General features: G+C 37.1%; 1 protein-coding gene across 10 annotated transcripts in view; it reads left to right on the top strand.

Moving 5' to 3' along the window:
- Window positions 1-25,510, top strand: part of LOC121322750 (protein ITPRID2-like) — a 36,023-nt gene that overhangs the window by 4,973 nt on the left and 5,540 nt on the right. For 4 of the 10 annotated variants that reach the window (XM_041263017.1, XM_041263015.1, XM_041263016.1 and 1 more), the window contains 13 exons: window positions 12,542-12,747; window positions 12,974-13,019; window positions 15,499-15,548; window positions 16,438-16,491; window positions 18,219-18,261; window positions 18,368-18,466; window positions 18,786-18,994; window positions 19,667-20,349; window positions 20,716-20,773; window positions 22,922-23,013; window positions 23,209-24,318; window positions 24,750-24,824; window positions 25,319-25,446. In XM_041263017.1, the coding sequence (XP_041118951.1) occupies window positions 12,582-12,747; window positions 12,974-13,019; window positions 15,499-15,548; window positions 16,438-16,491; window positions 18,219-18,261; window positions 18,368-18,466; window positions 18,786-18,994; window positions 19,667-20,349; window positions 20,716-20,773; window positions 22,922-23,013; window positions 23,209-24,318; window positions 24,750-24,824; window positions 25,319-25,446 (2,813 nt within the window). In that variant the 5' untranslated portion in view covers window positions 12,542-12,581. Of the gene's footprint in view, window positions 1-5,404; window positions 5,409-12,259; window positions 12,345-12,541; window positions 12,748-12,973; window positions 13,020-15,498; window positions 15,549-15,740; window positions 16,111-16,437; window positions 16,492-18,218; window positions 18,262-18,367; window positions 18,467-18,785; window positions 18,995-19,666; window positions 20,350-20,715; window positions 20,774-22,921; window positions 23,014-23,208; window positions 24,319-24,749; window positions 24,825-25,318; window positions 25,447-25,510 lie in introns of those variants that run through there. The other 6 variants (XM_041263019.1, XM_041263013.1, XM_041263018.1 and 3 more) reach the window with 5 other exon arrangements.

Here is a 25,510-nt window from a genome sequence, read left to right as displayed (position 1 = left end):
ATATACTCTGCAGCAAGAAGTCAGTCTAAAGGCATGATCAGAAATTTTCATATCCCTGTAGATTGTCAGCAATTGCACTGGTAAGAAAATGCAACCAATGCTCAGATTGCATTAAAATGTAAGTTTTGTAGGGTTTACTTGACTGGTCTGTTTCAATTTTTCTTTGGAGTCTGTAAGCAAAGAGTTTTTTGTTGGGTCATTCAGGGTAAGCATGATCTTCAAGATGGAGTTCAGGGCTGAGTGAAACATCAGAGATTGAATAATAATTTAAATCACTCGTTAACACTTTCCCAAAATGACATTCATTGTAAATAAGAGGCATTTAAAAAGAAATCCTGAGAGTATTATGCTTTTTAAACTGTATTACCATACTGTGGGCTCTCTTGATTTGAAAAAGGTGTCTGCAATCTGTTTCATGTTGTGAAATGTTTATAAAATGAGGACAATGTTTGGCTTGTTCTGTATCTTAAATAAATCATCTGAAAATAACCTGGCAGACTGTAGAATAACAGGAACATGCGAAATACATTGTTATATCTAATATATATACTGAACAAAAATATAAACGCAGCATGCAACAATTTCAAAAATTTTACTGAGTTACAGTTCATATAAGGAAATCGGTCAATTGAAATAAGTTCATTAGGCCCTAATCTATGGATTTCACATGACTGGGAATACAGATATGCATCTGTTGGTCACAGATACCTTTAAAAAAAAAAAAAAAAAAAAAAGTAGGGGCGTGGATTAGAAAACCAGTATCTGGTGTGACCACCATTTGCCTCATGCAGCACGACACATCTCCTTTGCATAGAGTTGATCAGGCTGTTGATTGTGGCCTGTGGAATGTTGTCACACTCCTCTTCAATGGCTGTGCGAAGTTGCTGGATATTGGTGGGAACTGGAACATGCTGTTGTAAACGTCGATCCAGAGCATCCCAAACATGCTCAATGGGTGACATGTCTGAGTATGCAGGCAAATGAAGAACTGGGACATTTTCAGCTTCTAGGAATTGTGTACAGATCCTTGCGACATGGGGCTGTGCATTATCATATTGAAACATGAGGTGATGGCAACGGATGAATGGCATGACAATGGGCCTCAGGATCTTGTCACAGTATCTCTGTGTATTCAAATTGCCATCGATAAAATGCAATTGTGTTCGTTGTCCGTAGCTTATGCCTGCCCATACCATAACCCCACTGCCACCATGGGACACTCTGTTCACAAAATTGACATCAGCAAACCGCTCGCCCACACAACACCACACACGCTGTCTGCCATCTGCCCAGTAGAGTTGAAACTGAGATTCATCCGGGAAGAGCACACTTCTCCAGCGTGCCAGTGGCCATCGAAGGTGAGCATTTGCCCACTGAAGTCGGTTACGACGCCAAACTGCAGTCAGGTCAAGATCCTGGTGAGGATGACGAGCATGCAGATGAGCTTCCCTGAAATGGTTTCTGACAGTTTGTGCAGAAATTCTTCGGTTGTGCAAACCCACAGTTTCATCAGCTGTCAAAGTGGCTGGTCTCAGACGATCCCGCAGGTGAAGAAACTGGATGTGGAGGTCCTGGGCTGGTGTGGTTACATGTGGTCTGCAGTTGTGAGGACGCTTGGACGTACTGCCAAATTTTCTAAAACGACGTTGGAGGCGGCTTATGGTATAGAAATGAACATTCAATTCACTGGCAACAGCTCTGGTGGACATTCCTGCAGTCAGCACGCCAATTGCACGCTCCCTCAAAACTTGAGACATCTGTGGCATTGTGTTGTGTGACAAAACTGCACATTTTGGAGTGGCTTTTTATTGTCCCCAGCACAAGGTGCACCTGTGTAATGATCATACTGTTTAATCAGCATCTTGATAATGCTACACCTGTCAGATGGATGGATTATCTTGGCAAAGGGGAAATTCTCACTAACAGGGATGTAAACAAATTTGTGCACAAAATTTGAGAGAAATAAACCTTTTTTGCGTATGGAAAATTTCTGGGATCTTTTATTTCAGTTCATGAAACATGGGACCAACACTTCACATGTTGTGTTTATATTTTTGTTCAGTATGTAATAGGGTTTCACACATTTTACTTAGGGGTCAATATATATATATATATATATATATATATATATATATATATATATATATATATATATATATATATATATATATATATATATATATATATAAAAAAAACAAAAGCACCTTAACACAGACAAGTCAAATACATAAAACAATATTTGACTAATTTAACAAAAATCACCCTGAATGATTGCTACAGGGACAGTAAAAACAGTAATTCAACCTACTTGCTTCTACTTTTTTCAGCATTGTACTGTTATAGCTGTTCTTGTTGTACATATTGTAATGCCTTCTATGCAGACCTCTACTCTAGAAAGTAATCTGAATATGCTTTGCAAGTTAATGCCACATATTCACTTTTGTGTGCTTGTTTTAATTGGTAGGATTCAGAGGTCGCGTTAACACAGAATTTTGCATCCTACACAAAATAAAACCATTGGATGGAATAATATTTTGTCTTGCGTTCACTGGACGCACAGAATGGAGAGGGACGCAGACATGCATACTCGAATCTATTACACTGCAGCAATGACCGTAAAATACTTTCTTGTTTTTTTTTAAAAAAAAAAGAAAAAGTGCACCCCCTTTATAACACTGTAGTGGGGAGCCATAGTTACAAACCGTACTATTTGTGTTCTGCCTTATTACGAGCATAAAAGGGCTGCTGTAATGGCATTATGGAGCAAATGGGAGCCACAACCCTACCGTGTTATAAACGATTTGGCAGTGTAACTGGCATAATGCGTACAAACACTGATGCTATTAGAATAGTTCGGTTATACCATGCACTGTATTTTATTTTAAAATAATGTGTTATGCCCCATATTAACAGAGGTCCATATTGCGAAGTAATAAAACTAGTATTTTGGAAAAAGTAAATGCGAACACACACAAGTAGGGCTTGAAGTTGTCAGGTTTTATTTTTAATTCGGTGACAAATTTAGCTGATCAGTCTTTGCTTTTAACTTCATATGTTACCTGAGCCTAATCCTGGTCCCATTTTAATTAAATTTATTTCAAACAGAGCTGACAAATCACGTGAATTGTTCATCGATTCTACTTTTAACTTCCATTTTATTTTTGCAGTCGCCTAATGTAACGTTGTGCTTTTGTTATTTTCCGCACTAGTTTAACAGAGATGTCCTGACAGATTTGTTTAAGCATAAATATGAATAACTAGTGCAGAGTGAAACTGGCTGAAAGTCAGTTGTCAATCGAAAGTTTTCTTTGCTAAACAGTCAGCATCTTCAGGGGATTCTCATGACGATGCTTGCTCATCTTCATCTCAGCTGTCTCCTGAGTGTGAGTACTACAGTGACCGAAAACGGAGTATTGCACAAAAACGCAAACGAAAAATATGTTCTTTTAATTTTGAATGGGAGATGAAGTATCCGTGGCTTGTTTATCGGGACTGCAAGATGTACTGTGTGTGAGAGCTGCTGGGCAAAAAACAAACAAAAAACATACAAACATGTGGTTTTTCAAGAATCTTCACTTAAAAGACAAGACGATGTTACTGGAATGCAGAAAAATATTAAATCCCACATAGATGAAGGCAACAAACAGTGCTTAGAATCCGGTCTTGTTGTCATGTGAACAGACTACTGTTAGTATGTATAACAAAGAAAGTGTGTCTGTTTTTAGCCTATACACAGAAAGATATATTTTAAACTACAACATGCCATAGAGTTTAAACGTTCATTAAAATGAACCAAAATGCACATCCCTGGAGCTTCTTTGTGTTAAAAGGTATATTTGATGGATGGAATGCAAAGTTTGGGCCTGTGCATTTCAGGAACACATGAACAGAAAAGCTGGCGCAACCTCTGAGGATAGATAAATAAACTTAAGCTAGAACATTTCAGTTGTTTTAAAGTGTTCTGGTATTTTTGTATTGTTTCCTGCTTTTGGAGTCTAAAGGCTCAACAATTGCATTGTCAAACCATTGAAAAGCATTCATGGCCTGCATTTCACAGTATCTCAAGCATCCACATGTGGATGAAACAAAGAATAGGGCTATTTTTAAAACTGTATTAAATGTGAGTTCAATAAGGCCCCACAGTGTGAAAAGGAAGATTCTGTAAGTCTTTGTGCAATGTTCCTCATATGGAGGTTAAGTTTCTATTTTGATGTTGAAATATGTTGGTGGTAAAATATTACATTTACACTGCTTGTTGATATAAGTAACTTGAAAATGAATCGCAAGGAAGACTGCGTTCTGTATCTCAAGTTTGTTTCTTGAGCTTTATCTGCAAGTACACAAGCATGCCAGATTGTTTTTGAAGGAAGTTTAATGCGCAGCAGAAGTTTTTCATAAATGCAGTAAGTAGAACCGGTTTCTGGTTTTGATTAAAGGATTTGTACAGGCCGTTCAGAATTTTAAATTCAGTTCTCTTACTGCATTCCAATGGCTATGTTTCTTTTAAAGGTTTCAGCCTATTCAAATCTTATAACTTTGTGTTAAACTTGTGTTTTTATTAATTTGGTGAACAGTTTAGCATTGCACTTGATCTTGATAAACTCAATTAAACTTTAAACTGAAAGCAGGAGTTTTGATTCCTGAGACAGCCTACAGTACTGCGCTGCTGGCAAACCTGTTTTAAAAATTCTCACTTTGAAACTGAGCAGCAACTTTGAAGCCAATAGCCATAGCAGCTGAAGTTCTCCTTTTCACGTCTGTAGCTACTGTAGAGTGAAACATGCTGTGTGTGTATAATCTTTTGCCTAAAATTACACTGAAAAAACAAAGAGGCAAAATTGACAAATATATAAAAACTATACCTTTGTCAATTTTGCCTCTCTGTTTTTTCAGTGTAATTTTAGGCAAAAGATTATATTAAACATATGGAAGCAGTTATGAGGAGCTTGACTCAAAACTACTTAAGATTTGTGTTATGTATGCCTTTCCCTCCAGAAAGAGGTACTAGATCAGCCACAATCAGGTTTCTAGAATATCTGTCTGTTTTGTGAGCTACGTATCAAACCGTTATATTTAGAGGTTTATTACGTTTGTGGGTCACAAGACTGAACAGTACTGAGGCAGACTCAGAGCACTGGGTGTTGACGCAGCGTGCAGATTTAATTAACACAAGTGCTGACACTAGGGCACCAGCAATGCTAGCTCTTGTATTACATTTTAGTAAAGAACAGAAAACTAAACAGAGCTACAAATAAGTTTGCCACACAAGGCTCACTCCAGGAACCTTCTACACTATGAAAACCATCTCCCTATATACGATTTGGGATCAACCTCCTCTAAACCAATCTACTTCTGGGCTCCCAGCATCTCGGCATCCTAATGGAAACTACTGGCAAAAGAGGAGGATGGCCTGAGCGAGGTATTAACAGCGTTATCAAGGCACTAACCCAAGTTTGCCATATGGTGGCTTCTCAGAACTTCAATGTGGACAGTGTTGACTTCCCTTTTGGTTAATGATTAATGTGGTTATTATAAGTGCTTCCTGAACCAGGCACAAAACTCACATGATGTACCTCGACCTTAAGAGTGCAAAGACGTGGCTTTATGAAAAGGTATTTACTATTCCTCCTTCTGTTAGGAGTACTTTGTGCACTGGATATGAATAGTGCTATTAATTTAAAGCTGTATTTGACCTGCAAACTGTTTTCTGTTGACATGACTAGTTTGTCATGTGCAGAGATTCAAATTAATGGATTTTTATGGGATTTTCATCTGGTTGTTGAGTGACCTGCTTTCCAAAAGAGACTGCATGTATTAAAATTGGTAAACCATTGGAAGATACCTTTAAACAGTTTTCAGTGCATAGTTGTTTTTTTAGTATTCACAAAAAAGAATGTAACTACTGTATATGAAGCATTTCTACCATGTTGAGCAAACTGTTAAATTATATCACTTCACACCAGCCTGGGGAATCCTAGAGCTGTACATTCAGTCTTTTTGTTTAATCTTTTGGCTCCATGAACATCTTACAACTGTATGTCACAAATGTAAAGGTATGTTAAAACTGGTAGTTGTATTATGTTTTTGTTTTATGTGTGTGTGAAGTATTGACATGCAAAATATTTTCTTGTACGTCTGTTGCATGTAAAGTAGTAATGCAAAACAATGTTTAAAAATACAATTCCTAAGGGAAGTGATGTTAAAATATATGAAGGTATCTAGGTATTGTAAGCCCACACAGTGTTATGAATAGGCTCCCATTCACTCTAGGAATCCAGTTTATGCCTGCTTGTGTTTTGAAAGTCCATGGGTTTAATATTAATGCCACCAGTAGGTGCCTCCCCCACCGGAGAGTCACTGGACACTATCCAGTATAGTTGTTGCAAACAATGTTACAATGAAACATTTGCGTCACTTTGCAAAGTAGTCTGCAGATGGTCTTTAGATACAGTTCTAGATTCATTCAAATGGTTGGCTCTTGGTTAGATGTTACTTTTTACTGCTGTACTTTTTATTGAAGTTACGTTTTGGAACTGTTTGAATTGACCTGCATAGTTTTGCAGTTAGAGTAATGTGACCTTGCAGCACAATATTGTAGTTTTGGAAATGTTCATGCTTCGACACATCAGCTGGATAGGAGATGAAGTTCTAAGTGCAGGTGCCTTAAACAGTGCAATCTTTTTGTGGCGCTTGCAGAATATGCATCCTTACAAACTATATAGCTTTTTTTTTTCTCATGGATGTCTCCATTTTTAAAAAAGAAAAAAAATGCAAATGCGTTGTTGCTTGAGAGCAGATTTCCTGCCCTTTCTTTTGAAACCCGGTAAATTCAAACCATGCAGTTGGTTTTAAAACTGTTTGTTTTATTCTCAGCTTATCTTTTATCCAGTTGTTTTGTATAAATGTATTTACTGTACTTGTTAGCAATATACTTTCTTTGTATAATTGTTTAGTTTATGTGTTATATGTTTTAATGATCCAAGAATGTCTTGTAAGTAGGTGGATCCTGAGAGGTGTAAGCAAGAAGATGGTCTTGATGTCATAGATTATAAACGTATTATTCCTGCAGGGGATGAAATTCCCGGTGATGGGACTATACAGTAGTTAAGGTGGTTGGTTGTCTGTTTTTGTACATGTTGTATGTTGCACCTTTCAAAATGTTTTCTGTATCTAGAAAAACATCAATAACTAGGGGGGGGGGACAACACTCCATAGTGCTACATTATATTAAATGACAGATGTTTTGATGTTTGCTGTGTTCTGTTGTAAATGTATTGTTTCTTTTAGCATTTCTATATCTGGAAACCATTATTTATCATGTTGAGATTATCTATCTGATTCTGTGGTAATGTGGTTTTTGTAATCGTATACTATTTTTTTTTTTTAATGGATATATATAACGTGAATGTCTGTACTGCATTGTAGTGTGCGAGTGTGGGGATGGAGGTGTATTGATGCATTTAGTGGTGCCTACTTACCTGCATGTGAATAATGAACCATGTTTGCTGTAGCCTTGGCATCCAGATATGTTTGCCTTGGTCCATGCGCCCAAAGCAGTCTATTTACAGCAGCGGATTGTGAAATAATTTCTATTGACTTCCATGTTCAATCTGTTGACACAATTTATATTATGCATATCCGCCCAAAAAAGAAATCAAATGGCCCTCTACAATGTGTCATTTTTAGCACAAGGGGATTTACTGTACTTTCCCTGTAGCCTCCTTGTCAGGTGATCTGTGGTTTCACCATTGTCATTGAGATCAGGTAGTTTTAGGCAAGGTCTGAGCAAATAGCTGATCAACATAAGTGAAGTTGGGTGTGGAAGTTTGTTCTCAGAATAGCCAATGTGCGACACTTAAGAGTGCTCCCATTGTCATGCGTATTTACTGCATTGTAATACATCGGTATGGCCATGACCGCTGTTTTGCTGCCTGTAAAACTTGTTCTTAATTACAACTAGCCACAGTACTTGTCCCATTAATGTTAAAGCAAACCCTAGACCCATTTATTTTTGAGTCCATGCCATTTCTGCTCAGTATTGCACCCTTTTAAAGTAGGAAATGTGCCTGGGGGCTTTTGTTTACATATTAGCAGGGACTAAAATGGAATTGGAAAGCATGGGACTCTGTAATGGCACTGTACTCCTTCATATCTGTCAGTACAGGAATGGGTACCGTGCCAGGAAAAAAAAAAAAAAAAGCAGACCATTGCTTGTGGGTCATTCCATACTAATGGGGTACATTCTGCCCTAATGAGACAACGGATAAAATATATAGATGTCCCTGTATAAATAAATGTATACATTTATATAATTGTTAAACATTACACATTTACTAAACTTAGTATTACAGAAAATATAATGTAAAAATACACTTCTGCATATGTACATTTTAAGTATGTCTAGCATTTTTATAGCGCTAAATGGGACATTCTGGTGGAGTGATTTTCAGTTTAGCATTGTACAAAACCCTGTTTCTCCTTGATGAATAATTTATGCAATAAAGCGTATATCTTTGTATTTGTTTATAAACACAATTCTGTTTTGTCACATTTGTGATTTTTTTATATATATATATATATATATATATATATATATATATATATATATATATATATATATATATATATATATATATATATATAATATATGTGATGAATTCTGTAACTCTCAAGGTTACAGAAATTGATTTTTTTAGCCCTTACATGCACTTTTAATAAACAAACAGAAATAAACAAAACAAAAACCTATCTCTTTCTTGAGCACTAACTACTACACACAGGAACCTAACTAACACAGGACAGCTAAGCTGTTTACCTGTAACACACAAAAAAGGTTTTTTCACACTACCTTTTGCTTCGGTTGAAATCACCCTCAACCGGGCTCCTCACACACCAGAGCCCTGAACAGACTGGCTGCTTTTTTTAAATACCCTGCACCTGGCTGTAACTTACAATGATAGCCAGGTGCAGGGGATAATTAACAATTACCAATTAACAAATCAACAGAACTAACTTTAAACAAAACGTACGTTTCCACCTGTTTTAGACAGGGAGGAATCTGTCCCTCTCCCTGCTACTTTACAATATATACACACAAACACACACACAGATATACTTTTTTTTTAATGGTCAAACTTTTCAATAGCAATGTCTGTCCAAAACAAATAATGTATGTAACGTCTAGGTCCTGTGCAATATTTGAACACACAGTTTGTAGTTTCAGAAAGCCACATGTATTAGTTATACAGTAGGATGTGAGACATCATAAAACAAGGGCATAGTCTTTCACATGGCACTAAGAAGCTGGAAGGTATGTTGTCTGTCCAAAGAATTTACATACGTTATAAATGTTACATGAGTCATACACTCTTCTATAATTGTTAGTTTTGATTCATAACATGCCTATATTTGGGACATTCCAAGACATTATTCATATTATTTTTAGACAATTATAATTCTCATGCTTGAGCTGTCATGGCTTCATTGATCACTTTGACAGACTTGTTTAAGTCACATGTTTAACGAAGACAGACACTGGGGCTGGTGTAAGGATAGGCACTGTGCAAACAATTGCGACTGCAAAATCCAAATTGCCTAGCGGCCAGGCAACTATTTTGCACTGAGGCCTATGTAAGCTTAAGAGCAATTCTCGTTATTCAACATGCACAAATAAGGAGCAGCCGCACTCACAGTCCCGAGATTAGGTGAGGTAGGAGTACAGAGAGCAGTAGGCGCTGCATGAGATTTGTGGAACACGAAAATCAAATCAAACAAAAACAATGTCAGAGGAAGGGCATGGAAAAGAAACATTTTCTCAAGAGGAGCTGAGAGCCCTTAAGGCTGAGTGTACTCTGTATGAAATTGAGTTATTTGGAAAAGCCTTGGCCAGCATCTACTGTACTGTCAAAGTGGCCAATATGGTCCTCTATAGTGGAGAAAGTCAATGCTGTCAGTGTTACCAGGAGGACAGTCACCCAGGTGATGGAAGGGTGAAATTCAGCTACTGGGTCTAGGGTGACCTACGGAGTGAGATAACACCTTACCACTGCATCCTCCAGCATCCATACAAAGTGGCTGGGTTTGAATATGCAGGCTCTTCTCCATCCTTGCCCTTCTCCTCCAACCAGTTTTCCTGCCTGTAATCAAAGAGCCAAGCTTCGCTGCAATGGGAAGTGTACCACAGCAGCCATCCTGAGGCCATTGATGGTTTTCTGAATGAGTGTGGTTTTATACAGCTCTCCTTGTAATTGCCCAAGTGCAATGTAAAATCCTTACATCTCAATATCATTTTGCGCCTACTTAGTATTCCAATTCCAAGCTCTTTTCTTCATTTGAATACATTTTAATATAATTTAAATTGATTAATGATTGCAAAGTGCTAATTTGATGGCGGGTGTGCAGAATGCCATCAGCTGTATTTTTAGTGGTTGCTAAAGTTCCACTTTATGGCTGATAAATGTGGGTGTTTTTCAGCCGCAAATCCCTTTGCACGTATCCTAACATCAGCCCCTATATGTCTGTCTAAAATTACGAATGTAGTTTATTTATTTTACAATATAAAATTGCTAGATAAATGCAGTTATTAATTTTAAGCTTAATAATACATACTTTGGTTTATATTACTTTATGAAGGTTACTGGGACAAAGTTAAGGACTGCAAGAATTACCTGCTCAAAATAACCATTCATTGTAATTCTACTTTAACAAACCGTCTATTTTTTAGTTTATCAGTTTTATGTATTAATGTCCAATATACACTAACAAATATTGCGTATAGGTATAATAAACATTAATAAAACATCTAATTGACGTTATTGAGGTCCCAGTACTTTTCAAATATGTATTGTAATTTAGCCGATACGTTTCTTCTCGTCCTGCCCTTAATTAAAATAGTTTAACCCGTATGTATTATAAAAACGTTACAAACTTTAAAAAACAACAATATTTATATATCAAATTTGACATTTTGTCTGCATGTTGCATACGTTTTTATAAAATGCTCACTGTGTTCGACCAGTTCTGATGAAATGCAGGAAACTGTTTTTTAACTGTTTTAAATCCAGAAGATACACTAGATTACTATGATAGTTTTGTGTTTGTTGGTCTTGTCGCACATTGTTTACCCCATTGTCATGGAATGACGCATAACCTGGTTTTATTCTATCCTCTTGCCAATAAATTGGATAATCGGCTTTTTTTTTTTTTTTTTTTTTGCTACTTTGTGTAAACATTTTAATTTAGGATGTCGACTTGTTGCTTTTTGATGTGTTGCCTAAATGTTCGAGTGTTTCCTCTGTCCCTTCCTCCCTCTAAAGGGAGGCGGTGTTAAATCTCCCAGCTTTAAAATAGTTGATTTCATGTGCAGGGTATGTTGCAGTAGGGCAGTGATGACATTTTGAACTTATCCGCTATTGCACAAGAATTGTCAGTCTTAAATCTTCTTTTGACTCCCGTTATCTTAAGCTTCCCTCCAAGTTAATACAGTAGTTAAAAATACTTTCTCTTTCTCTCTCTCACACATACACACACACACACACACACACACACATTTTTTATTTATTTATTTGTTATTCTTGATCTCGTTTTGGTGCACACACATGCATCCCACTATGTCCTTGAACACAGAGATATGCAACCGTATTGGTGGGTAATTAAGCTGCTGTCACCCAATACTACACGTTGTACACATTTTGCTGAAGAATGCATGTTTAAAAATTGGTGGTGGTGGTGGGGGGTGGGGGGTGACGGGGTGACGGGCGATCAATAGATTGTAGTTCTATGTATCTTGTATAACTGTTTTAATCGAGAAATATTGACAGTCCTATTTGCCTATCTATTTCAATTCAACTACTGTACTGTATATATTCCTGATTTACCCTACAGTACCTGTGCAAAAACCAAAGATCCAAGCGGAATGCTAAATTGGTATCCGAGGTGTGTGATTTTTTTAAACCCTTATACTTTATTACATGCCTCTGGAGGGTACTTTTTTTTTTTATAAAGTGTGAATAAATGTGCTTGAGATTTATTTGTCATATTGTCTATTTGGTAAATTTTATTTGTTACAATTTTACAGAGACCGTGGGCAGCCAGTAAATAGTGTTATGAAATGCCATTACAGTTGCTTGATGCATTGAGGAACTGTTTTTATAACATTAATTGCAATTCCTTTTGAAATTTGTAGATCCAAAACAGGAAATGACTATGCACCAGCTTGTAATCTTTTAACTAAACAGACATTTCCTGTTAGACATGTATTGTTAGGGTTACGATATCTTGCCATCTGCATTATAACTAGTTATATCTATATCACTTTTTTACTGACTTGGCTTGAAGAGGATTGGGTAAATATCATCTATTTTCATTTGGTATGAGGGAGGTGGGGCATACTGACCATAATATGGGATACATGGGTTTGTATAGCAAGTCATTTTTCAATGTCTATTTATGCAACAAAAATACAAAATATATACAATTTACAAACAGTGTATTTTAGTATCATATATAAATAATTACACAACACAGTTTGTTTAATTTCCAGGTTAACATAGCTGTGTAGTAGGGAGACAGCAGCAGTCACTATGGAGGACAGTCATCCACATCCCTGGAAAGTTGCCACAGAGAAGAGGAAGGCTTGGGCTAGAAGCAGAGACTCCTGGCAGACCTCTGAGTCGGTAGATGTGGCTACTCAGGAGCAGCATTCTCCAGGCTGTAGAGAAGAAAAACTTCCAGTCTCTGTAGATCCAGGTAAATAACTACTACGTTAGAGCTTAAACTGCAAACCATGATAGTACTAGATGTACATGAAAGTAGGCTGTATAAATACCTTTCTTGTTAACTAGAAAGATGCATCTATATGTTTGTGCTCTGTACCTGTCTGACTGACTGGGATGCATTGGTTTACAACAAAAATGTGGCTGTAATCCAGTTCTATTCAGGTTTGCTCATTTTGTTTTGTTTTTGTTTTTTTCAGGAGGAATACCTAATGAGAATATTGCAATATGGCTTAAAGATTGCAGGTATGACGAGTTGTGTTTGCTGATTTCCCAAGAAAATGGTTTTGGCTTTTCATTTTCACTACGAAAAACAAATGTTGTGGGTTTTTTTTGTTTTGTTTTTAAATATATATGTTTTTTGTATATATATAAATATCTTGCAATCGTAACCTACAGTATAACAGGGTTCCAGACTGTGACTGGAACAGTTGCCAGTGTGACTTAAAAATATTTTTGGCAACAGTATTTTTCTATCAATCCGCGGTAATCGAGGATTTGGTTTTAACTGGCAGGGGAAATATTTCTTTTTTTTTTTTTGTGTGGTTGTCAACAAGCAGCAGCCCCCCCCCCCCCCCCCCCCCCCATTATGCTCCCCACCCGTACGTAACATGTAAATACTCCAATGCATTTTCACGTGTGATGCATGAATGAGAGACGAGAATTTGTTAATGACGATTCTATTGTGCGATGGCTTAGAGATGATTCAGACAATGACCGTCGGAACATGCACTTTCACGGCTAAAAAAGCAAGCGCTTCATGAATTTCCCTGGTTACATTAAAACATATATTGGGAGTTTTGCAGTAACACAGGGCCAGTAGTTGCAGGGGGGAATTTTTTTTTTTTCTGGAACTAACCATTTTAAGTAAGAGTCTGAAGAAGCATGGTGAAAAAGCAGAAAACACTGAAGTGCTGGGGCATGTTTTTGCAAAGAGTATGCCAATCCAGACACCAATAGCCAGATCACTGGTCTGTGCTGCTGAAGTAAATGATGAAAAAACATTTAGGGAATTAAGTGAAATTCAATGCTGCTTCGAGATTCTGAATAAGAAATGTGTAATTGTTGAATATCGGGGATACGCAGCCCGCAGCCCGTTTATCGTCTGACTGCGACCCAGTGTATTTATTCCATTTAAATTATGAATATATCGTAAATATTTTTTGTGACTTTGACTTGCCTTTTCTCTTTTTTCGTAAAATGCAGCACGCTGTTTTAATTCATACAGAGGAGTGTAATTACTTCTCATCAACTTCTACGACTAATTTCATGAGTCTTCCTCTCCTTTTTCAAACACACAAAGCTGCTGTATTGAAAGAACCTATTCACAACACTGGAGTCAGGCTTGTTGCTAAGGTGGTGATGCCCTATGCCTTTTTGCAGCATTGCTGCCCATGTGCTACAATTTAATGAACAACTTGTCGGGTAAAATAAAATCTGCATTGACAAGATACTTAATTTGCTTTGTATTATGCAATGTGTGTGGTAACAGTATGATGTTAATTGTTTTGTATATTTTTGTTTGTGAAGTGTCGTGCAGTATGAAATCAAATTAACAGTAATTCTAAGGGAAATTGCCTATATAGATGCCTATGTGTATTGCAGCTAAGGGTTAAACTCTGATTATTCTTTAGTAATGTGCGGCCCTCTATAAACATTAGGTTAAAGTAGTTTTCTGGATATGTGGCCCGTAATAACTTGGTTGCGCACCTTTTGTTGTGTATATACATTACTCGGCTAAGTTTTAAAACTAAATTTGAGTTAAGAAAACATTACAAAAAGGAAACCAAGTTCACTTTTAAAGCAATAAAGATATAGCACGACACCATGAAGATGAGGAAGTGTTACAACAACAGTATTTGTGGACAGTTGCAGTAGCAGTGGACGACAGGCAAGGCAGAGCAAGTCAGCGTTTGTGCAAACGTTATGTTCCTGTTTTAGTTCTGTAAGAAGCTTTTTTTGTTGTAATAAGCAGCTGAATGTGGAAACAATCAAATAACTCAAGTGGCACCCAACAATTGGATTTGGCGCCTTGAATTGACTCCTTGGGTAAAAAAGTTAGTCTGGAGTCTTCTATGACTGATTTTGTTAGTAAATCTACAAGCTTTTAAATGAGTTCCTGATATTTTAAACTAGCTGCCTACTGACCTCTTAAATCAACATGCAAACTTTTTGTCCAACTTTGAAGTCTGCTTTTCTCTTTTCTGGTTATATCAGGCAATCTGATGGAGAAATAAATCCAACATTTAAGGTGGTCGTTTGAATCTCTATCATATCCCTGAGATGGAATATCTAGTCTATGCATAGTGGAGATCCTGGTATTAATGTTGAGTTCTTAAGGGTGCTAAATATAAGACTGTACATTAAGTTTATATGAAGGTGCATCAGCTTGCCTGTTTTGTGTAGTGGAGATAAAGGTATGTGTATTGGAACCTTTTAATGTAAAATGAACATTTGAAGCATGTTCTAAAATATTTTTAGGGTTACGATAAGCTGGTTAGATACATGGTTAGTAACTTTGCGGTGAGTGCAGTATTGCAGCAAGGGGATTGGGGTGTTTGCATTGCGGCTTTAAGTGTGTGCACATAGATGTCTAACATGCTTCACTTCTATAATTGTTTACTGTTTTGGATGAAAAGTCAGTGTTTGAGGCAAGTTGGCGCTTTGTTTGTGGGGAGGGGGGGGGGGGGAATGGGTTTCTGATCTGTCATTTCTGTGGTTGCAGGACACCACTCGGGACTTCTCTGGATGATCAGAGTAACCCAGCACTAAAGGGTAAGTTGCAAAGTTATTGATTTGAAGATGTCATGCTGGGGATACAGTAGACATTAGTGTACAGTGTGCACCAGAACCAATTTTATATGTGGTTATGTCTGGCCCTGTTTTTATTAGATAATGCTCTGTTCTTTAAGAGAACGCTCTGTTCTGTGTTTTACTTTTGAAAGTGTTTTGACTTGTTTTTAACAGTCTGTGCTGTAGTGTGGAACTCATACTAGGCTTAAAGGCTCAGCACTAGATGAATATGTAGGTGTGCGTGACGGCTTGCCAGTTAGGATTTGAGGTCATCTGTTCCCACAGCACACCGTTGACGGAAACTACCACACCTTAAAGGGTATTGAACTTTGGAGTCCTGGCTGCCAGGTAGCTGCTGAGCACAGTAAGAAAATGAATTGCAAAGGCAGCACACCAGAAACCTGTGTCAATAATGTCCTTGCTCAATAAGTTGTGTTGGGTTGCTACACAAAACAAGGACCTCATGACAGCCAGCCACAGCAACATACTGGACTAGTTAGAATCTACAGTTACATGGGTTGTTATTAGACCAATGATTGCATAGGTAAGAAGTCCACAAGAGAGTGCTTGGTTTTTTTAGATTCCTAAAATATACTAGCAACAATCTGTGTTTTAAGTTGATGTTGCAGTAATCTTGGTTTAAGCAGGCTTGGTTAAAAAAAAACAAAAAAAAAAAAAAACTTTGTACCCAATTAGTCATAACTGGTCCATCAGTTTTATATATTTAGTTAATGTCAGCAATTAAAATAGTTAATATCATAACAATTTTCCAAGTCAATTTGTGTTTTAACTGTATACGTTTTAGCTAACCTCCCTTTTTTTTTTTTTTTTTTGATTTATCCAGTCTAAATGCTATAATGTCTTTTGGCAGGAATAATAAAAAATGGGGGTAGCTTTGAAGATGACCTGTCACTGGGAGCAGAAGGTGAGTAACTTATTAAACATGCATTTGTTAGTCTTAAGGAACTAGTTTTTATGTTTTATGTATTTTTCAATAGGAGGATTTCTTTAAAAACTTGGTATGTAGCAGTATTAAATATATATATATATATATATATAATATATATATAATATATAATATATATATAAATTCTTTTTTTTTTTTTTTTTTTTTTTTTTTTGTGTGGTGATATCTGACTTTTTTAGGTTGCCAGAAAATTTAGTGTTGACATTCTGGCTTCATTGGAATGTACCTGCCCTGAACTTGTGTTTTCATGTCTGCCAATTTTAAACAAACACAGTATAAACGTGTTTAAACTAGTTGAAGGTATCCATCCTTCATTATGATCACGTCTTCACAGGAACTGAAGTGGTGTTTCATTTAAATATTCTGTAGAAATCAGGTTGGCTCAGTCTGCAGAACAGCATGCCTTGCTGTTTGGCTTGGGATTTTCAAGTTCGGTACTGTAGGCTGATTTGTCATCTTCAATTTTGAGAATAGGGTTTAGACATGTTAGACAAGATTCATTTTCCAGTTGCAGGAAAAATAAAAGCAAAAGAAGGAGCTGCATTTATCAGTGTTTTACTGATTTACCAGATCTTGCTACAGTTATTCTGCTAATGTTCAAAGTGACAGCTCACATTCTTTTGAGAAACACAGCACTGAAAACACGATTTGCTGTCTTTGTACTGTACAGTGTGTCTCTCCTTTTTTTTTTAAATAGCTGATGAAATGCATGTTCTGGCAGATTTTACATCCTTTATTTAAAATAATAAAAAAAAAAAAAAAAAAACTCAATTCCTAGTAAAATTCTGTGATTGTTATCGGTTCAGCACAATGTTAGCAGTATGTTCTTTGTTCGATAAATTTGAATTTTAGATAAACAACCACTCAAGGATTTACTGGTAACTGAACTGAAACCTGCTTTACTGACAAGATATTATGTCCGCCAGTTGTTGAAATTTCTTTTTCTCAGATCTCTCTAAAATTTAAAAAAAATGTCTTACCACACATACAAAAAAAAAAATAGGATAGCTTAAAATTAGAGTAGAAATATTTTTTTTTTTTTTTTTTTTGGGAACAATGTACGTTAACTGACTTACTGCTGATGAAAGAAAGTCAGTTTTGAACAAGACAAACAGAAGTTTTCTCTTGGAATCTTCTGCACAAAGAAGTGTTCTGAACTTGCCTTGCATTCAATAGATTGGGATGGTAGTTTTTACTAACACGTAGTGTGCACAAGCAGCATTGTATTTGACACACATGGATACAAATACCCTCAAGTAATAAAAGTGACCAGCTCACCATGAAGACAAATCTGTCTGTGCCTTTCTGTCACATTTCTCCATTGGACTCCTTCTCTCTTTAGTGTGGTGGTCATAATGGAGGGATTCAACTGAATTAGATTGTTGGCACAATGGTCAGTGCTAGAATTTTACAAAAATGTGCGTGATCTCAGGTTGCAATATACAAAGCAAACAAAACCACATGCAGTATACAGTACTGAAAGTATCTCTGGGTGGGAAGCAAACACTTGAGCAAGGGATTAGGGCACGTTGAATGGGTGACGTTCACAGTTGCGATCCTGAAGAGACTTGTATATACATGGGTTGTTTCACAAGGCTCCACTGTTCAAACATCTGCATGCTGCTTCTACTGGCCTTGTGTAATTCATACATACATTCGTTCATTCCTTTCTTATTTCCCCCCAGCTAATCATCTTCGTCCAACCAGTAGTGAGACAGGGACAACGTGGTCAGTAAAAATATTTTATTTTTTATTCCCGTCAGATGTATGAACTCCTTTTACATTATTTGACCTTTTTTATAGTGTTATTTTAACATTTGTCTTTTCATTGTAGTTTTCGAATGTTGGCCAGAGACAAACGGAATTGGTTTCATCAAAAGGGAAGAAGTATGAATTCCACTGGCTCTGGGAAGAGTAGCACAACGTTATCAAGGTAAGGTGACTCGCACACATGTTTCCAACCTTGTAACCATTTGCATTATACAGTCAGCACTGGAAAGCAGTTTTTCAGTAGATAAATATTATATATAAGAGAGGTAGGTATACTACTTAAACTTTTTTTTTTTTTTTTTTATGCAGTTGGTCATTTTTAAAGCAAAAGATAGAGTACCTGAAACTTTAATGGTTTTCTCAGTTTGCCAGAATGTTTGCTCTTGCATGTTTTGAACCATGTTCATAGCAAAATATTTAAAGATAGCCACACTGTCTTATAAAATTCTATCATACTTTAATTTTTTAACTGAATTCTGCAGTATGTCAGAATTGTTGGATCTTTACGAAGAAGATCCAGAAGAAATCCTGTATAATCTTGGGTTTGGGACTGAGGAGCCAGATATTGCTTCAAAGATTCCATCCAGATTTTTTAATTCCACCTCTGGTGCCAGCGGGATAGATATCAAGGTGTATTTGAATGCTCAAATACAGCGTATGGAGGGGGAGAATCCAAATTATGCTTTGACAAGTAAGTGTGCTTCTTTTTGCAAGTCAAGAAAACAAAACAAACATTTATAACCACATTGGGTTATTTAATTTTTGTAAGCTCTTCCAAAGTCTTGCTAACAAACCAGAGTCAAACAGATGGGTATTATGGTATAAAGCCATGTGTTGCTTGAAACCGCTTTAGTTTTATTTCTGGCTTTTAGAAAATATAATTTTGTAGGTGTGTTTTTGGTTTGTGGAAGTTTTTTTTAAACAAAGCATTAATATTTTACTGCAAGCAACTATCTACTTGCTGAAGCGTTTTTTTTTAGCCAGCGAGGTGTTCACGTATGCACTACGCAAAAGCCACAAGGCAGTAACGTCGGCTCCCTAGTAATATACCTCTTATGTTGGGAATGGATTCGTTTAATGCAGCGGGATTGTGCATTTCAGAAAGAAGAGGAAGACTCATAAAATTAATTGGAAACTGAAAGTGATGAGAAGAAATTACCCTTTGCCGTACAAATTAAATGGTGTGGTGCTTTTTATACGAAAAATGAGAAAAAGCAGGTTGCGTAGAGGACTTGTATTGGACCCTGACACCCACGATAAAACGAGTCCGTGGTTGTACGGATTGGACTCGCAATATATCGAGTGGTTGGTGTATATTAGTTGCACGTTAAACTCTTTAATCTTTTTTTATTTATTTTTTTAGGTCGTTTTCGTCAGATTGAAGTACTCACAACTGTGGCCAATGCCTTTTCTTCACTTTATTCTCAAGTGTCTGGACTACCCCTTCAAAAGATTGGGAATGGAGCTACACTGTCTTCTGAAAATGAGGGCAAAGATGTAACTCCTATTAAAAGAAGTAGTTATGCATTGAATGCCACTAGCAGATTAAAGAAAACCATATCGAGGCTTAATCTACATGGAGCTCCGCAACCTGGTACTGAAGTTAATTCTTCAACCGCTTCTGCAAGTACAGGTAATGAAAACACAGTTTTAGGAACAGAAGCCAATACAGGTAAGGCTGAAGAGAGGAATGAGCAAAAAGCACAGAAACCACTGAGAAAAAAAGATTCCCCTTCATTAGAGACAGTAAAGGAAGAGGTGCCTGTTGGCCTTTGTTCCACTTCAGAAATTGGCTACCTGGAATTTAACAGCGTGTCTCGGATAGAGGGTCACGGGAAAGTTGGACTGTCTGACGAATCTGGTTTTACCGATTCTTCACTTCTAAACAAGGACTTAAATGCATCCACTGAAGGCGATCTTGAGACCAACTGTGAGCACAAACCGGCAGTGACATCCACACCTGGTAAAGAGCCTTCATCACAGCTTCAGAATCCCTTGCTTGCACAAGTTTTTTCACTTCAGAAGGATTCCTTTGAGATGGAAGAGGTAGGAGTCTGACTTACCATCCTTGTGACCTCTTCGGTCGAGATGTAGTAAATAAGTTGTAGAGTGACCTTCCACTATGTGTGTGGAGTCTAAAATATCTTGCTCCAAGCAGTGGAACCCATTTAACATCACCCCCTGTGAACTTCACCCTCCGCTTTTTATCACCATGTTGAAATGGCACATTCGGAATATAATGGGTATAATATAAAAGTTTGTAAATTTGACGGACTGAAATATGAAATACTAATAATGGGATAAATATGGTTAGATTCAATTTAAAATTCGTTTTGAAACGTGTGTTGTAAAACTATTTATCTTGCTCATATCTCAAAGTTAATAAATATTATCATTTTAATATTTTAACAGATTCAAAGCAATGAAGGCGACGCTACATCAGCAACTCGCACTACTAATTCTAGAACTGGTAAGTTGGAAATACTTATCCCAGTTAAGTGTTTATATTGCTTAGTTTGAAGTAATATAAAACCTGTTTTACAGTGGCACTCCTTTTATCTGAACTTCCTTGTACAAACTGATCCTCAACATTTTCCACCAGTATAATCTATGTGGGCATAAACAATTTTTTGCAACCCTTTTCCAAGTCAAGTCGTTTTCAGTGAAGTGGGTGCTGCTATACTTTGCATAAACTGGAGTTGTTGCCGCTGCACAAACTAAACAATATTCCTGAAGATATGATTCACAGTTGACCAAAATTCAGTGGCACCTAAAATTGTATAACTGATTGGTATTGCCATTTTGCATTATGTATAGCTAGAATTGTTTCACCACTGTCTTAACAGTACTGTTTTGGTAGTGCTGTCTGAGGCCAGAATGTATAAAGTAAACTTGGCAGTTCTGTGTATGTTGATCTGTTTGAAATTGAACTCTTTCAAAGTGGACTACAAAAGCACCTTATTTGAAGAGGGGAAACTTGGCTACCTTGGGTGAAACAGTCTGAAAGCTTTTTTTTTTTTTTTTTTTTTTTTAAACCATGCTGCAATTATAGCGGCTATATTATTATAAAATATATTGCGCTTTCTCAGGACCCAGATTATAACCTGTGTGACTTTGACAGGTGTCGGCAGTAGAAGGCTCTTATCATGAAATCGTGATTTATATAAAAATAAAATGGAATAATACTAAAATCAATAAATAAACATGGTTACCATGGGATACATGCTCCATCAAGAAATTATACCAAAGTATTAAGCAGCTGCCTCGCTGCTCAGGTTCAGGTTGAAACAGGGCTGTTGGGAACATTCTTTTGTACTCTTCTGTTCTTAAAACCTTGCCAGCATCTAACAAAGTCAAACCCTTCTTGTGTGTCTAACTAGTTTAACAAGAAGTTGTTGGTAAATCCACTGTAACCCAGTGGAGCTGCATCAGGTATATTCAGACAAGGATTTGAGACAATACCCCATATATTAAATACTTTTCATATTTAGCAGTACATTTTACTGTCACTGCATGTGCAATTTGTACACTGCCTGTGATCAAGTTGTCATTTGAGTAGTCAGCCTCTAGCAATATAAGCATATGCCAATGTGCAGATCTATATATGGGTGCTTTTTCCTTTATTTGGTGCAAGGCTGCCACCAGCTGGTGGGAAGTGTTATACATTTATTCCCCCCACCCCCCCTTTTTATTTATTTATTTTTGAGCTACCCTTTGTATGTCTGTCTGCACAGTTTAAATAAATCAGGATAGCGCTGCATGTATTGGGCATAAAAAGACTAGAAAGTGACTCTGTTCAACAAAGAAAGCATGGGGAATTCCAGAGTGTATGGGACCAACAGGATCCTTATTCATAATAAATGTTTTGGGTATTTCCATGAATTTGACTTTCTTCCTTATTTTTAAACTTCTGCTGAGGCTTGTTGTCCACTTCCCTTGTCTTGTCATGCAGGCAGGTCATCTTGCTGTAGAAAACTGAGGTTAAAATGTGTTTTGTTTGTTTATTTATTTATTTTTGGCTTTGGTTGAGAATGTCAACTGGAGTATCCTTAACTGTTAGTTTGAATGTTGGTGGTTTTAGTGATTGATTATCCGAAGTTTACATAAGTTTCTTTTTAAAAAAAAATTCTGCAATAATTTCTCAAGGTTCAAAAAAGGTCCTGTTTTTATTATCACAGTTAAATAGGTGGTTCTCTTTTGTACATCACATAAAACAAATGCTGTTCTTGCATGACTCATACTTTTAAACCACTTCAAACTACTGTGTTCACCATTAGGAGCTCTCTTTAAATCCATGCTTTCGCTGAACAGCAGTGGCAGGTTTGACATAATATCCAAAAGGGGACATTTTCTTTTAGAATGTGTTTTAATAATACTGTATCTATCTATCTTTTATCTATCCATTTTTTTTTGGGGGGGGGGGGGGGGGGGAAGATACTGAGGTTGTAGGTGCATGTTTGCTGCTCAAGGGGAAATTAGCATGTTTTGAGCTGTTGCAGTTTTCATTTTTCTACGTTTTTATAAATGTGTGTGTTTTACTTGGGGGGGGGGGGGGCTTTAATTGGCAAATGTTGGTACTTGACATTTACAAAATTTACTGTAACCTTGTATTTTTCAGAACAATTGTTAAGAGCTGTCAGTCAGCACTCTGATAGCAGTGGATTTGCTGAAGATCCTTCTGTGGATTGTGCTTCAAATAATCATCTGCAGGTATGTATGAGTTTTCTAGTTATACAGTGAATGTGTGGATAGATTCTCCAGCAACAGTCAAAGGCATTTACAAATACTTCCAACACTCTTAACTAGTTTGGCATTACAATTTCAAATGTTTTGATCACTGACAGACAAGTGTAATTTCTGGGCATGAGCAGTTTTTATTTATTTATTCTCTCCCTCCCCCAATAGGTCCAAGAGAGTTATGATAGCTGTGACAGTGAGACGACGGTGACGTCAAATGCTGAAGACATCAGAACTCCTGTAGCAGTGGACCAGCCTGCCTTTGGGGAGTTACAGGGTACTGAGGATGTCTTAATGCCATCCACAGAGGATCCTGCAAGTTCATCCCTGCCTTCTCTAGATAAGGATGGCCTAAATCTAACGGAGACAGAGTCTATCAGTGTAGATGAAACTCCTCCTTTGGGTGACCCAAATATAAGAGAGACAGAGTCTGCCAGTGAAGGTGAAATCCCTCCTTATGTCCTTCGTCAGATCCTTAAAGCTGTGGACTCTCATTCTACTGAGGGTAAGGGCATTACCGCAGGTAAACAGGTTCTGCCTTCTACTTCTGACAAAGTCCAAGTTGCTCTTTATAGAGCCCAGCTGAAGGACTGCAATGTATCGGATGAAGCTGCACAAATTAAGGTTAAAGGAAACAACCTGCTGCAGGAAAAACGTGAACTAGATCTGAGAAGGCAATCTTTCCTACCTTCAGGGAGATACCCTCTAATAAGATCTCGGTCCTTGCCAACTTCACTGCTCAGCCCCATTCGTGTTGTGTCGTCCGTTAAAGTCCACTTAAGTCCCGGAAGTGAAACTCAGTGCAGCCCGCTTTCTTTTACTTATAAATATACCCCTGAGGAGGATGAGGAGTCTATCGCGGAGGATGAAGAACAGACGACTTGTACATCAACACTTTTTATCAGCCCAGCTTCTCAGAAAAGAGATCCTGACCGGTCCATGCCTCGTTTTGAAAGTGGTCTAGATGGAGGGTGCAATAGGATACATTCCTATCCGATGCACATGCCATTACACATGTCCCAGTCTGCATGTTCGCTTCACAATATTAATTCCAGTTGCTATGACCGGCCACTATCTGAGCATATGAGAACATGGAGTACAAGCAGTGTTCCCAATCTCCCTCACGGATTACAGGAATGTCCTTATTCTTATTCTTGCCCTTATCCTCCAAGACCCGTCATGTACACCACCAGACCGCTTCATCCTCCTTCCACAATAGAAATGCAGTTGAGGAGAGTACTGCATGAAATAAGGAACACCGTGCAAAACCTGTCCCAGGTATGTTAAATTTTAATGGATTTAGTAGAAACTAATCCCAATGAAATCCACATCATCATGGATGCTTTAATCAAATGTCGTTTAACTTCCTAAATCTGCTAAATATTCAGTGCATTGTATAGGTTGATGTTTCAGTAGCCCAACATTTTATATGCCATAGGCTATATCCTAAAGCTGATTCAGTGGATTGAGAAATGATTTGCCCAGTATTGTGAATTCATTTTATGAAACGAGATGTCAGAAGAACATACAGTAGGTTGTTAATGTGGTGATAGTTGGTTTATGGAATGTAGACATGCTGAAGTTGGCAAGTGAGGCATTTTAGCAATTGATAAATTGCAGCTGGCCACCCCTGCTTCATTTTAGATGGCTAACCTGGCTTGTCCATGAATGCCTTTTTATATGAATCTGAACATCTATTTCACTTCTAGAATCCTGCTCTGAGAGGAAATGAATCACCTGCATCCATGTATAGTTCTCAAAGATCGATCTTGCCTTTGTATGAAGTAAGTGGTGTTTTTTTATTTTTATTTTTTTTTTTTAAATAGCCTAACCATTAATAAAAAATATATATAAATTAGGTGTTGCTTTTGTTTTCATGTGGTACGAATTACCTCTGTGATCCTCAGATCTGTTTTGGATGGATTTAGACTGAATTTATACTCCATTTAAAGCATACATCGCCCACTGAATGGCAGAGTAAAACCCTTCTACAGTAACTTAGTGCTGAGGATCTTTCAGCCAATCAGAGCGCATGTTTTGCCAATTGCTTCTAATCATGATGAAATTGTCCAGACACAGACGTTCACCGTCCTATAACGCTATGATATATAGTATTTACTGTCAACATGACATAACCATGAATTAACCGAATTGGTGAAACATCGAGAGAGCACTGCTTATTTAGGGCTTAAGTACAATGTGTAATATATTAGGACACAGTAGGTTTTGCTTTTCTTTTACATATCAATCAATAATTTTATTTTTAATTTTTTTATAGAATACCTTCCAAGAAGTGCAGATGATGAGGAAGAGTCTGAATGTGTTTAGAACGCAGATGATGGATTTGGAGTTATCTATGTTGAGGCAGCAAACCGAAGTGTACCCGCACTTGACAGAAGAAGAAAGGTGCTTTTCAAATTTGCATCCAACTATTTGTTTGCCTCTCTAAATATTCAATATTTAGTACCAC

Source organism: Polyodon spathula, chromosome 11 (assembly GCF_017654505.1).
Source record: "Polyodon spathula isolate WHYD16114869_AA chromosome 11, ASM1765450v1, whole genome shotgun sequence".
NCBI classification, from domain to species: Eukaryota; Metazoa; Chordata; class Actinopteri; order Acipenseriformes; family Polyodontidae; genus Polyodon; species Polyodon spathula.
The sequence above is the reverse complement of the archived record's forward strand: the minus strand, read 5'-3'. Positions and strand labels throughout refer to the sequence as shown.